Below are 13,674 nucleotides of genomic sequence, written 5' to 3'. Positions count from 1 at the left end.
TATTATGAGTAAAACGGTGTTTCTTTCCCCTGGCGAACACGACGGTACATCTGTGTGAGGACATGTAAAGATTAAACACTATAAAGCTTCAAATATGCACATTCATTTTCATCAGCCTCTGTTTCGAGACCTAACAGTCGTGTTCGCTTTACCCCGGCAATCTGAACGTGGCCAGCGAGAGAGAGAGAACATTCAAATCCTCTGTGTATTGTTTCCTCTTCCTGCTGCGTTTGAAAAGCCCTATATTCAGAACAAAAAAAAAAAAAATGATGATGGGCTCAGCAGCGCGCCCATCATCTGGTATGATTTCTGTTCGGCTTTGATTCTCCTGTCATTACTCGTTAATAAAAGGTAGAAAATAACAGTCCTGGCCCTGGCCATCTCTTTAATGACGAGCTCTATTCTTCGCCTGCGGGGGCTTCTGGCCCGACAGCGGTCACCGCGCTTCAGCAACACCGCATTTCACCCTTTCATCTTCGATTGGCACTGATCAATGCGAGATCAGAAGGCAGAGCACTTCATCTGCTGCTGCCTGTCCAATGTCTGAGCGTCTCTGAGGGGGATTTTCTTTTCCCTTTGCCCTTTAGTGTATAATTGGCTGTGTCCCCAAGGATAAAAAAGTCTCACAATCAACTGTTCACATCTCTTCCTCGGGGAGACCGACCGCGCCGTAAAAAGCAAAAAAGACTCGCTCTTCCCACAAAATGATCACACTTTAGGGGGGGTTAAATGTTGAACACTCATATTATACAAGAAGGATATTAGAATTCTGAGTAATTGTAAGAATTTTTTTTTTTTTTTTTTTTTTTTATATAGCCACAGCTCAGTCCAGCCTCTAAAAAAAAAATTCCCATAAAAGGTGGAATGTGTGAAGCAGAAAATATGTGAGCTTCAAAGACACGACACGACACAGCTGATTAACAGCCTACAGTAAGTATAAGTAAGTCAACCCGCACCCTGCATCAAAATCAGCAAACAATGATGCAATAAAAGTGGTTATATATACGGGTTTTTGTCATGTGCTGGGTTTAAAAAGTGTAATCGCGTGACATGTACGTTACTGCGGCGACAATCGAGGGGGAAAAAATGCGCCTAAATACCGCTCTGAAATGTCAAATATGTCGAGTAGAAATGTGGAAAGCCACAGTGCTCTCAGTTTGTGAATGTTCAGGTTAAAGCTGCACACAGATTTAACAGTCTTAAAGTCTTAAGGTAATTTGTTTCATGTAACAGTGAATAACCAAACCCCTCAAGCGCGACTAATTCTCTCGTAGGGTTTTGCGTCAGCGGAGCTTATTTCGTACTCAAACTCGCTCCGACGAGTTCAGCGTTCTCTCGGGGAAAAAAAAGTGGCGACATACATAAGACGGTGTCTGGAAAAACAAAAAAAAAACTCCCAACAAACGCAGCTCAGTGTCAGATGTTGGGTCGAGGAACAAAGATCTAACATCTAAATCCAACAAAAGCCGTGTGAATAATTCAACGTCAGCCGTTATCTTAAACGGTGGAACCGCTCGTCACAAAAACAAGAACGAGTGACCTCATCCGGAGACAACATTTCAAACTCGAGGCATCGCCAAAATAAGCCCGAACGTCTCGTTGTTTTTTTTTTGGACAAAAAGAAATCAGCAACTCCTAAACTCTTTCTACCAAACGCGACACTTCTGCTCGGGGTTCATCGGACTGCCTTTCTGGCACTGGAAAGCTTCTGAAAACGCTTCGAAATTCTGCAGAGATCCAAGCACCCTGTGGACAAAAAAAGGGAAAATAGAAATAACACATTACAGGTGATAAAAGCTAATGTGTGTGTTGTGTCCAGTGAATGGAGCTGCGTTAAAACGACAGAGAGAACGAGATGTGGTTAAAGATCGTGTGTGGAGTTTGTGACCTGCAGTCAGGCGGTGATTCTCCGTCAGTCCATAATACGAGCAACAAAGCCTTTTCTCATTGTATTTCATACACGTGGTGAGTTAGATTTAACAGCTTTTTAAGCTAAGAAATTAAGACTTTTATCCATCCCCATGGATCCCATCTATCTATCTCAACATCTAGCAAGTTGTGTCCGTCTGTCTGTCTGTCTGTGACAGGCATTTCTCGCTGACCGTTAGTCAGATCGCCCTAAGACTTTGGATATGGGTTGAGCATGGCCCGATGGTGTGCATCCTTGATTTTCAAATTTTTTGGAGGAAATTTAATTTTCGCCGAGCGGGGAGGTGGGAGTGAAGAGGAGAGACATTTTTCACACGGTGTTATACTGAAACGACCAAGTCGGTGTCCATTCACCGATACGCGAGCACATAGTTATTTTGCATTAGCACGCTACTACTTTGCGGCTAGCTTGGCGAACCTGTTTCCAAAGGTAAGTTAGCGAGGCCTAAGATAAGCATTAGCGTAGGGCTAACATAATACAAACACTGTACAACCTCATTAGGCACAACGCAAATGTTTTCATTTTCGGTTAGCATTAGCGTAGCTAAGTTCCTTATCATGCATTACCATAACTGGAAAATCTTCTTCAGCTCCCACTATAGGAATACATACTTCCTATGGGCACTAGTTTTTTGGAATTAAATTAAATTAAATTAAATGATCGAGAATCAACGACTGTATATCAGACTCAATACAAGGTGTTGACTAAAGCTTTATTACCTGTATTCCAAGGGACTGTGAGAGTCAGTTTTGATGGACTGGCTGGCATATTCAGGCCGATAAGCACCGCACCAAACCTGCAGAATACAACAGATACAGTATAAGAGTGACAGAAGAGGGGTCATCTGGCAGCTATGGAACGATAAAAGACGATATTTTATATACTTGACTTGAAATTATCCTGTCTATGTTTGACAATGAGCAAAGTTTGGGGGGATCAATTGTGCCAAAGAAGGAGATTGAATTCTCTGTTTCATGATTCCCTGGAACAACCAGGATGCTTTTTCTTTGGCTTTTACTTTTTTGGCAGCTCATTCTCATTCACATGTGTGTGTTGTCCTGGAATTGTTTCCATGTCTCACCCCCGCTGACCTTCTCCCTTTACCTCAGTGTTTTCCTCTCGACTGAAAAATACTTCTCCTGACCTTTCTCTCTCTGTCTCTCGACTGTAGATGGAACAATAATGACCTGCCCACCGGCTGCTGAAATAACACTTTTCAGAAAATGACACTGAATGGTCCTTACTTGGGCAAAGTTGAGGAAGAAAAGTTGCTTGTGATCCAAGTCCAGACCAGGTAGAAGAGGCTCCTCCCCCGCCATCTCCACCCACTTAAGATAAGCCTGTAAACACAAATGTTGTCTGCAAATTTTGCCTAAATAAATAGTAACACGTGATTCGTAACTCGTGACAAACATCTGACCTTATACGCCTGACGAACGCCGCCGTTGTCCGCGATGTTCTCGCCCAAAGTGCTGATTCCGCTCACCTGCGGCCACACAAACGACAAAAACACATGCTGCATTAGCATGACATCACGCACGCTAATAGATGCTTTACACAGTCGGGAGATTACAGTCGAGACAAATATGACCACACGGTTTTTGTCTGTGCTTACGTTTTGTCCGCCTGCTAGCTTCCAGTTGAAGTTGCCGTATTGCTGCACCATGCACTGTGACTGCTCTTTGAAATGCTCAGCGGAGTAATTGCTCCACCAGTTGAGCATGTTGCCGTCCTTGTCAAAATTACGACCTGCGGTGGGGGGGGGAAACACAACGAACATGAAATGCTGTGTTTTGCCAAATCAGCCACATCTGAAAAAACAGTTTCAGTCAACAAATATCCAAATATCCAGATTCACCATTGTCGTCAAAGCCGTGTGTGATCTCGTGTCCGATGACCATCCCTATTCCGCCAAAGTTCAGGGCCTGGTGCTGATGTTTGCTGAAGAACGGCGGCTGCAGGATCCCTGCAGGAAACACTGGAGAGAAAGAAAGACTACAGTTATCTAGCAAAATGGTCCATCTCTTATCTGTCAGACGGTGAGTTCTCTTACCGATCTGGTTTCTGTTGGGTATATAAAACGCATTCACCACCGTGGCGCCGATGATCCACCTGAACGAAAGGGATTCAACGTGAATAAAGGCGGAAAACGGACATTTCAACTGACGGGAGACAAACACGATGGACTTTCCTTTTCCGTCAGACGCGTCATCATCGCTATACTCACAAGTCTGGATCCACCGGCTCTCGGAGCCTCTTCAGACTCTTGTGTGCCTCCGACTTGAGGTTCTCCAGGATGTTCTCAAAATAGTGCTCTTCACTAAAGTTCAACTAAAAAAAAACATAGATAAATAAATAGGACAAGTCAGAGTGCAGTACATGTTTTAAAGGACTAAAATATGTACTTTTACTGTAGTATGTTTCATATTATAAGGAGTCATATTATACCCTATTTCTCCAAGTTAACCTAGTTCCCTGGTGTCCTGATTGGTCAAAATCCCTTAAGGATGAAGCACCACAGCAGTTCAATCACCCTGAACAAAACAGCCCTGTTCAGAACGCTCGCTTTTTGAGCGCCTGTCTCTTTAAATATGCAAATGAGACACAGGAAACTACGTCAGCGTCACTGAGGCTAACGGCAGCTAACAGCAGTTAGCATTTTGAGAAGCCAGCGTTATTGCCGTCATATATAACAAGAATCCACTGGACACGTAAATCCTCTGAGGCTGGAAGTTTGTGGAGAACTCTGTTCTGCACTGTGCAGACAAGAATAGAACACTTCGCCAACTTCCGCTCTCCCTCTAGAGTCCCAAATATAAGGATTAACATGATTGAGAAGTAGATTTTGCATCATTTATGTCCCACAAATGGTCTCCATCTTTACTCACGTGAGTGTATTCTTGGTCCAGTTTCAGGTTGCCTCCCTGTAGAATGTGATCTGGATAACCTATATGCTCCTTGATCGCCATTGCCTACAAGAGAGACACACAATAATCTTGTATTGTCGAAGTCCACCTGGAGATATTTTGTCACCGCGACGGCGAACGCTACCTTCTCTCTTGCTTTCTTTTTCGAGGGCGTATCCATCCAGCTTAGCTCCTCTAGCGTTTCCACATAAGCCTCCTTGATCTTGCTAATGAGGTCACTGACCTGTAATCGCACACATTTGAACATGAACGACAGAAGTAAAGATATGTGATCTAATGAATCGTAAAATAACACAGTAACGTGTCTTTATTCTTGCTTTAACCGCACATAATTTGACCCTTTGTCCCTCAGAGTCAATTTATGCGGCCATAATGTGCGTCACACCGTGCGAGACGCACCCGAGACGGGTGCATCGCAGTTTGACGTAAACGTCTGTTTTCGGTAGTAACCGATTTCCACGCTCCGTGAGGAAATATGCGTTTCTCTCGATCGCCTCAATTGAACCCACTGACCCTTTGTTTGCTCTCTCCGGCAAAGGTCTCGCGCACGTACAGAGCTCCGACTGCGTTCTCCATGCTGTTCTGGACGTAGCGGACACATTCTCGCCACCAGGCGTCTTCCACGGTGGTTCCGAAGAGAGTCTGTCCACACACACACACACACACACACAGGGAGAGAGACACTCAGTGTAAAATAGGTCATTTGACTTGCTTAGATGAACACGTGCTGCTCCGTCACGTCACAAACCTTCCTGTATCGAGCTCTGGTGTCCTTGAAGCGGCGACTCAAGCTGTTGACTCTGTCAATGATGAGCTGCCAGGTGAGGTAGTTCTGCATCGTTCTGCAAACGCACAGTAAGTCGCGTTTCACGTTCACGTCACGTGTTCTGCAGCCATCTGTCCTCCACGGACTCGTGTGTGTGTGTGTGTGCAAACACTCTTGAACTGACCTGACACTGTGTCTGGAGAGGACGTCGTTCATCTTCTCCAGGTAAGGAGAGCTGTACACCACCACTTCCTCCTCGAGCTTGACCTCAACGGAGACGCTGGACAGCACACCCTGAACAAACTGCGTCCAGTTAAAACCCTGAAAAAAAACCAAAAAGCGAGACGTGATTATCTCCGTTTGTGCGCAGCTTAACTCGGAAAAAGTGAAGAAGTGACGAAATGGTGTGGGGATAAAGTTCAGGTCCTCGGGAGGAAATTGTTGAAATTTGGCGGTCAATCAGAGTTTGATTCTATTGACACTTGTTGGAAACTGAAGGTAGGGTTGGAGTTGGAGTTAGAGCACGCTAGCATTTTGAAATTAAAAATTCCAAGCCCCCTTTCTTCAGACTTCCCTCCGAAGCTCCGCCTCCAGAGCACAGGAACGCGCAACGAACACAGATTAACGAACACTGCTCATCATCGGTCAACTTCGGTACTTGGCGCTAACGTTTTTAGATACTTGTTCTGTTGACAATGAGATGATGAAAAACAACAAACACAGAGCCACAATGTCATCACTTTGCAGCCCTTTCTGGGCGTTCAGTTGTCGCCGATGTCCATACACATTAGCCTTTTTCTTGGCCGTAGCTTTCCCAAAAACCACCTGGCACCTTTTTCTGCCATAGAGTTGCTGCAAACTGTCTCGTTGGATTTAGCAAGCTAGCGTTCTGGTTCTGGCGTTGTCCACTGATAATGCACGATTAGTGCATGGAGAGGTGTACGTGCATAAGGGGCATCGCGATCCAATTACTTTGTTTGGTCCGTTCAATGTGATTGGACATTGGTTACAGTCGGGTTGTGTTTTAAGCAATACAGTTAAAACAATGATCTCCCACCCCAACTTTAACAGAGGTTTTGGAAGGAAGTTCATTCCAGGTAAAACCACTGTTGGAAAAATATTAATAGACTCAAGGGATGATCAAGGTTAAGGTTTCTTTTTGTGGAGATCTTATATTTCTATACTATTTGGCTTATTGACCATTGTTTTCTTTGTACATTTGATACAAACATCTTTGTGACTGTCATATCTGTAATATATTTAGAATTATGTCAATGTCATAATTAATGTATATGTATTGGCATAATAGTTGTAGTTGTTGTTGGTGGTTTGGTTGATGGGCAGACAATAGAAGCACAGGCCGATATTGATATTTGAATACACTTAATTCATGAATCAACCTTTTACAGACTTAAACACATATGGGAATGTTTTACTTTACTTAGTAAAGAGTTGTGATCCCTGACAATTATGCCCTCACTAACTTCAGTGGCTTGAGGATCCACCTCAATAGATTTAAGTTATTAAGTAGAAACATCTTCATTCGTTCTGTTCACAAACGAATATATTACACTCTTAGAAATAAAAGTGCTAAGTAGAACCATATAAGGTTCTTCAGCTTGTCCTCATAGGAGAACCCTGTTTGGCTCCAGGTAGAACCTGAACCCTTTTAGATGGTGATGGAGATGGTGGAAAGGTGTTTTAAAGGGTTCTCTGGATCAAAATGACAACCATTAGTGTTACCAAGAACCCTTGAAAAACCCCTTTCTTTGTTTTTCAGAAACAAATGGTTCCAGGTAGAACCTCAGCCCTTGCAGAAGAACCCTTTTGGAACCCTTATTTCTAAGAGCCTACAGTAAAAAAGAAGTAACATCACACTCACGTTGAAGCTGAACGTGCTCTGCAGTTCACAGAGCGTCATCTTGTTGTAGAGGATGGTGACGTCCTGACGCTCCTCTACGGGCGACGTGGCCTGAGCGTCGACAAGAAGGTAAACGGTTCCGTATGAGACGATGTTTACTTACAATTACAATAACTCAGCTCATTTTTCTTTTCTTTTTTTTCTCATCATGAATTCCCCCTCCGCTCCCCTCCTGCCACCATCCAATTCCCGCTGTGGCCGGCGCTCACATTAGCGATGTCGGTCTCCAGCTCCAGCACTTTCATCATCTCCTCCCGCACGTGATCGTCGTCCTGGGTCAAGTTCCTGTCCTCTCGAGCTATCTTGGCGATGGAGAACATGAAGTGGAGATAGGCCTCTCGAACCTGGTGGTGAGTAATTACATTGCGTACATCGCGTTAGTTTAGTGTTTTTTCTGCTGCTCGGGGAGTTTTTTTATACTATTAAATATAACAAAAACTAACATTTGGAAGCATCGTCCTCCCTTGTAACTTGTTTTCATCAAGACAATTCAGTAGACTGTACTTAAACAATGCTATAAAGCTATACATTTGGCGTCCAATAAGGAGTAATAAAACCATCTATATCCCTACAGGCGATTGAGGAAATACTGTATGGTGTTTTTTTTGTGTTGTTTTTATGAACTGAAAACTTTATGGCGTTACCTTTTTGTAGTTTCCATCGTTAAAGTAATAGTCTCTCGACGGCATTCCGAGTCCTGGTTGGTCAATCTAATGAAAACACAACAGAAGCATTAATGCATTTGTGCAAACTCGTAACATAACGGAGAGCAAACCAACGGCTGACAGTTTCCTTCACAAAATATAAAAAAAACATTAGTAAATCATAAAGTTACATCATATTATTTCTTTGTAACATGGACATTGTAGTTGTATTTGTGTTATTACTCAGTGTAGCGCAAAAAATGCGCCCTTGGTAATTTGCCGTGGGAATAATACACAACTCCTAATATGGGCATCCTTTGGGGGGGTTTGTTTATAGGTCACATATTAAGGCTTTAAAAAATCAGACGTGTTTTTCTTTTCTTTTTGTTCCAAATGAACTTTGAACTGTGACGTACTTCCAACTTTCACAAATTCATACCGATTTTAAACATTTTGTGGACTTTTTTTGGTGAAAATGGAAAAGAAAATCATCAGATGAAGACATAAGACACTCTATATTCTTACAGCCTCTGCATATACTGTACGTTTTAACACAGTAATGGATAAAATCAGTCGAAAAATGCCCTGTGGTCTAATCCACAGCTGAGAAAAAAGACAAATGGAATTTTTCCCAAAGAGACAGCACAATTCCAGTATTATTTGTGCTGCGACTACACAACAATCTTACACAAATGATGTGACGCCGAGAGTCCTGGTCGTCTGTCCACACGTTCATGTCTAGCAGAACCTTCTTGTGGTAGCGAGCGGTCAGCGTGGCCAGAGTGTCCTCCAGGCTCCACGCTTCCTCTGCAAAAACAGCAAAAACAGTCAAGATACAGTATATGTGAATTACCACCAAGTCACCATCATCCACAGTCTCAGTGTCAGGAGTCGGCGTAGAGACTATTTGCAGCATCCTCACCCCCCCGCTCATCACACTCCACACACACCTGTCTCCTCAGCTGAAGTAGGCGCCTCCTGATCCCACTGACAAGTCTTATATTCAGCATTTCACAGTCCAAATATAGCTTTATAGCTCTTGTGTGAACTCTTGTGTGTATTTGTGACCGCGCTCGGTTTGTGTGTGTGTTTGCAGGTGCAAATTTGCATGTCTTTTGCGCAAACTACGCAGATTACGATGAAGGTATTTTCTACCTGTGGTGTTGTCCCAGTCATCAGACGCCACGGGCCAGTCTCCAATACTCTCTATGAGCCTGAGGAGAGGCTGGGAGTCACGCTGCTCGATCAGGCCTGCAAGTGAAATAGCACATCATACATATATATATATATATATATATATATATATATATATATGTATATATACATATTTGTCTTTTTCTGTGTGTACAGACTCTGTTTATAACAGGTGAACTCAGTGGGGATAAATCATCGTGTGTTCACCGACGCTCTTCCTCGGTGCACAGTCTGTGCTCAGACCTGACATTTGGAACTATATTAAGACAAATTGTTTGCCGTCATTCCATCAGTTTCTTGCATGTATTTCGCTGCATTTTTATTCACTTCTATTCACCTTATTCAAACTAATCTCATAGCTTAAAGGTGCCATATGTAAGAATGTGGCCAAAAACGGTTACTACATCCAAATTCAAAATACAGAGGTCTTTTAGGTTTCGTCAGGTTTTCGCTGAGACTCTACTGACTGCAATGACTGGTAGACGGCGGTAGGTGGCGCCACATGCCAAAACATGAGTTCAAAACATAAACATGATTTGCAGTCTGCAAATTTTTTTTTTTTTAATGCGAATATTTCTGCTGTACTGTTGTTGTTGGTGAGTTCAGTTTGTTATATGAACATTATTCCTGAGTCTCTGTGACATATTAGTAGGATTTTATGGCCAGTTGCTTTAGATTTATTACATAATGCACCTTTAAATTTGACCATAAATACCAATTTACCAATATAACAATGTAAAGTTTAAAAATTCTAAAGGTTTTTCCTTCTGTATTTAGTTCCCTTATCATTGAATAAATAAATAAATAGAAGTAAAAAATATTTGAACTATCATAAATAGTTCTCTCTTGCAAAATGTCAATCATCCATCCACTTATCTGATTCTGAGAGTTGTTAATCAGTTATTTAAACCATAAAAATCTATCATTTGAAACATATAATATAATATAATATTTCAATAAGTTCGCCTTTGAGTGTTTTTGGACTGTGGGAGGAAACCTGGCAAAGCTGGCAACCTTGTTGTTCCAAGGCAAGTATGGAGCGTTCAATCCATGTCTGTTTTTGAATAGTTTTGTGTGTAATATATAAAAATGTCTTTAAAAAGTGAGTCATGCATAAATTGTAGCAGAGGAATGAGCGACAGATTTGAAAAAACACACATTTCTCCTTATATGGACATCCTGGGGGTGTGTGTTTATAGGTCACATAGTCGGGTTTTAAAAAATGTGTTGTGTTTTTGTTTTCTTATGTGTTGTTACATCACATTTTTAGTAGTGATATAAAGTTAGCAATAATTGTGCAGAAGTCACAAAATAGACGTGTTTTTCTTGTCTTTTTGTTCATAAAAACGAGCGAAGTGAACTTTGAACTGTGACGTGTTTCCAAATGTTCCAAATTTCACAAATTCAATCCGATTTTACACATTTTAGTTGTTTTTGCTCACTATATAAGACTCTATATTGCACATGTCTCTGTAAATACTGTACGTTTTGACATAGTAATGGAAAAAGCAGCCAAAATGCTCTGTGTTCTAAGGTTCAAACGTCTCCTTACTCTCATTCATGCAGGAGCTGTAGAGGACTTTGGCTTTTCTGACGGCGTCCCTGTCCTGGTCGCTCTTCGTCTCCAGAACACCTGCAACATCGAAGCAAAAGACGCAAAAAAATGAATGTCTGCACTGAATGAAACTCCGCTGAAACGCTGCCGCCCACTGACCACGAAAAAAGACCAAAAAAACCCACGATCCCTGTGGCCTTGTTTGACCAGGACTGACAAACTGACCTTTGAGGACAATCTCCAGCTTGTCCCTCAGAATGTCAATGACACTGTGATGGGAGCTGGTCTCTGGGATGACATGGCGCTCCAGCCATCCCCCGCAGGCGTACTGGTAGAAATTATCACAAGGCTTCACGGACTTATCCATGTTCTGCAAGAGCCACGCGGCTGCAAGGCATCACGGGAATAAGAGGGGGAGAGAGGAAAGAAAATACGCGAACACTTTAGATTCACATATTCACCATTAACTAGGTGCTTACTAACATATATACGTAGCATACGAGGTTAATCGGTAATAATTAACCAACTTATTCTACATAATCTTATTCTACCTCTATTACGGCGAGAAATTAAGATTTTTCCTGCAGTGTTAATACATGCTTACTAATAAAGGGCTAGTATGCGGACTTGTATGCATGTTAGTAAGCACCTAGTTAATGGTGAATATGTGTTCTTTAATCTAAAGTGTTACCAAAAATGGTTTTTGCATGGATGGGCAGGATGATCAGATGAAACGACAGGGAAGCGAAAGATAAATAAGTAAGTGCAATAAAAGCAAACGGTCGCTCTCACCTGCACTAACACAGTCTGCAGTTGTGCACACATTGTTGCGGTCAGGGGGAGGGAACAGCTGGTCTGGAAAACACAAACACACACACACACACACACACACACACACACACATGAGAGAGGGAGATTATGAAAATTACACCCCAACTGAAAAACGCTATGTAAATGTACAGAGATGATTCTAATTTGCCTAGATCTACAGTCTGTGTGTGTGTGTGAGAGAGAGACAGGCGATGTATGCAGCGTCAGCAACCACATGCACTTGTGTGTGTGTGTGTGTGTGTGTGTGTGTGTGTGTGTGGCAGTGCTGATCAGGCAGTAAGGGGATTTACAGAATATTGCGCCCGTCGCGGTGCTTGAATTGCGGCCACGTGCCAAACCTAACTCGTCACCTCAGTGAATCCTCACCTTCTCCTGTTGAGCTCTTGGACACGCTGGGCCTGTTAGATTGTTCTGGTTTGGCAGAAGAAACACATTTTATAACATTTATGACACCGTAATTGCACATTTTAATTATTATTATTATTATTATTTATTTTATTATTTTTAATATTACTTCAAATGACAACTCATAATCATTTCCCATTAAAGGTGCTTTATCCACAGTACATGCTGCAGTGTTAAAGTAACACTTACATAGTTAAAGGGCCGTTTCACGCAAAAAAAAATTTCACTTGGTCAAATGCAGAATAAACTTAAAATCCTTATGATGCTGCTGTGTCGGATTAAATTGGATTTTTTTCCTCATCTTTTACTCATAAAACTTGACAGAAACACAGTTTAGGACTTATACAGTATTTTCTTTGATGGAAGTGACTGATGTCGCCATTTTATTTTATTTTTTTCTAGTGCTGGGCACGTTCACGTCGTCAACGGTAACACGCGACAAGTTTTTCATGGCGCGCGTCACGTCATGTTTACGTGACTCCCGATTGTTAAAATGAGTCTCTAAAGTAACGCTAAACTCACGCAGTAACACAGGTACGCTGGTTATTTGTAGCGCTGTTCTTTTCGTTTAATAAACAGACCGCTCCAGTTTGACTGAAGGGGCGCGCTAACCGGCGCTAGAAGGAGCTAACGGAGCTAACTGGTAAACTGGTAACTGGTGCCTGGACTCAAAACATGACGTCACGCGCGTCTTTTCGGCCGCGATCACTTCCTGTGTCATTACAAACAAAAATAACACAGATGAGGTTGATGCGTAATCCGTAATCTCCGCGTTTTACCTTTCCCAGCTGACGTGTAGAGGACGACGAGCCCAGCCAAGGCGCAGCTGACCAACAGCAGCAGGATGGACAGACCGATTTCTGCGACAGTCCAGCGACGCTTCCCAGGTTTACCTGATTTCTCCATGATGTACATTTGACTTTCCGATTTGCCCATATTCCTCCGGGCTGCCGGCTCTGTGGAGAAGACGGGAAGGATCCTTGAGTGAGTACCAAAACCTGGTCCTAAGAGAAGCGGAACCTCATTTGCTGAGGAACTGGTTAAAAAGTCATGAAACACTAAATAAAAAGTTCTACAGCTTGTAGACGTAAAATGCATCCTCACTTGTTTTTTTTGTTGTTGTTGTTTTATATTATATATTATTTATTCATCATCTATGTTACCTTACAGTAATATGAGTAATTAGTTCATAAAATGGTGTCAGGAACCCCCCAAAACGTAGTAATCACCCATACACTCTTAGAAATAAGGGTTCCAAAAGGGTTCTTCTACAAGGGCTGAGTTTCTACCTGGAACCATTGAAAAACCCTTTCCCGAAGAAAGGGTTTTTCAGACGCATATGGTTCCAGGTAGAACCTCAGCCAGGTTCAAGGGTTCTTGGTAACACTAATGGTTCCAGTAAGAACCATTTTGATCCAGAGAACCCTTTAAAACCCCTTTCCTGAATAAAGGGTTTTAAAAGGGTTCTTGGTGGAACCCTCCAAAAGGGTTCTCCTATGAG

The 13,674-nt window shown here is 42.3% G+C and overlaps 1 protein-coding gene across 1 annotated transcript; it reads right to left on the bottom strand.

The window, feature by feature from the left end:
- Positions 1-1,646: 1,646 nt before the first annotated feature.
- Positions 1,647-13,109, bottom strand: mmel1 (membrane metallo-endopeptidase-like 1; the record flags this gene model as incomplete). Its single annotated transcript, XM_083892353.1, has 23 exons — positions 1,647-1,746; positions 2,650-2,726; positions 3,175-3,270; positions 3,351-3,416; positions 3,546-3,679; positions 3,789-3,908; positions 3,984-4,042; positions 4,158-4,261; positions 4,819-4,902; positions 4,982-5,080; positions 5,371-5,499; positions 5,606-5,699; positions 5,808-5,944; positions 7,506-7,595; positions 7,754-7,888; positions 8,189-8,254; positions 8,877-8,995; positions 9,344-9,439; positions 10,935-11,015; positions 11,163-11,324; positions 11,730-11,792; positions 12,135-12,179; positions 12,953-13,109. The coding sequence occupies 23 exons, from the start codon at positions 13,107-13,109 to the stop codon at positions 1,647-1,649; spliced, it is 2,313 nt and encodes a 770-aa protein (XP_083748479.1).
- Positions 13,110-13,674: the final 565 nt, after the last annotated feature.

This window comes from Microchirus variegatus, assembly GCF_963457635.1.
Source record: "Microchirus variegatus genome assembly, chromosome: 7".
Classification (NCBI taxonomy): domain Eukaryota; kingdom Metazoa; phylum Chordata; class Actinopteri; order Pleuronectiformes; family Soleidae; genus Microchirus; species Microchirus variegatus.
The sequence above is the reverse complement of the archived record's forward strand: the minus strand, read 5'-3'. Positions and strand labels throughout refer to the sequence as shown.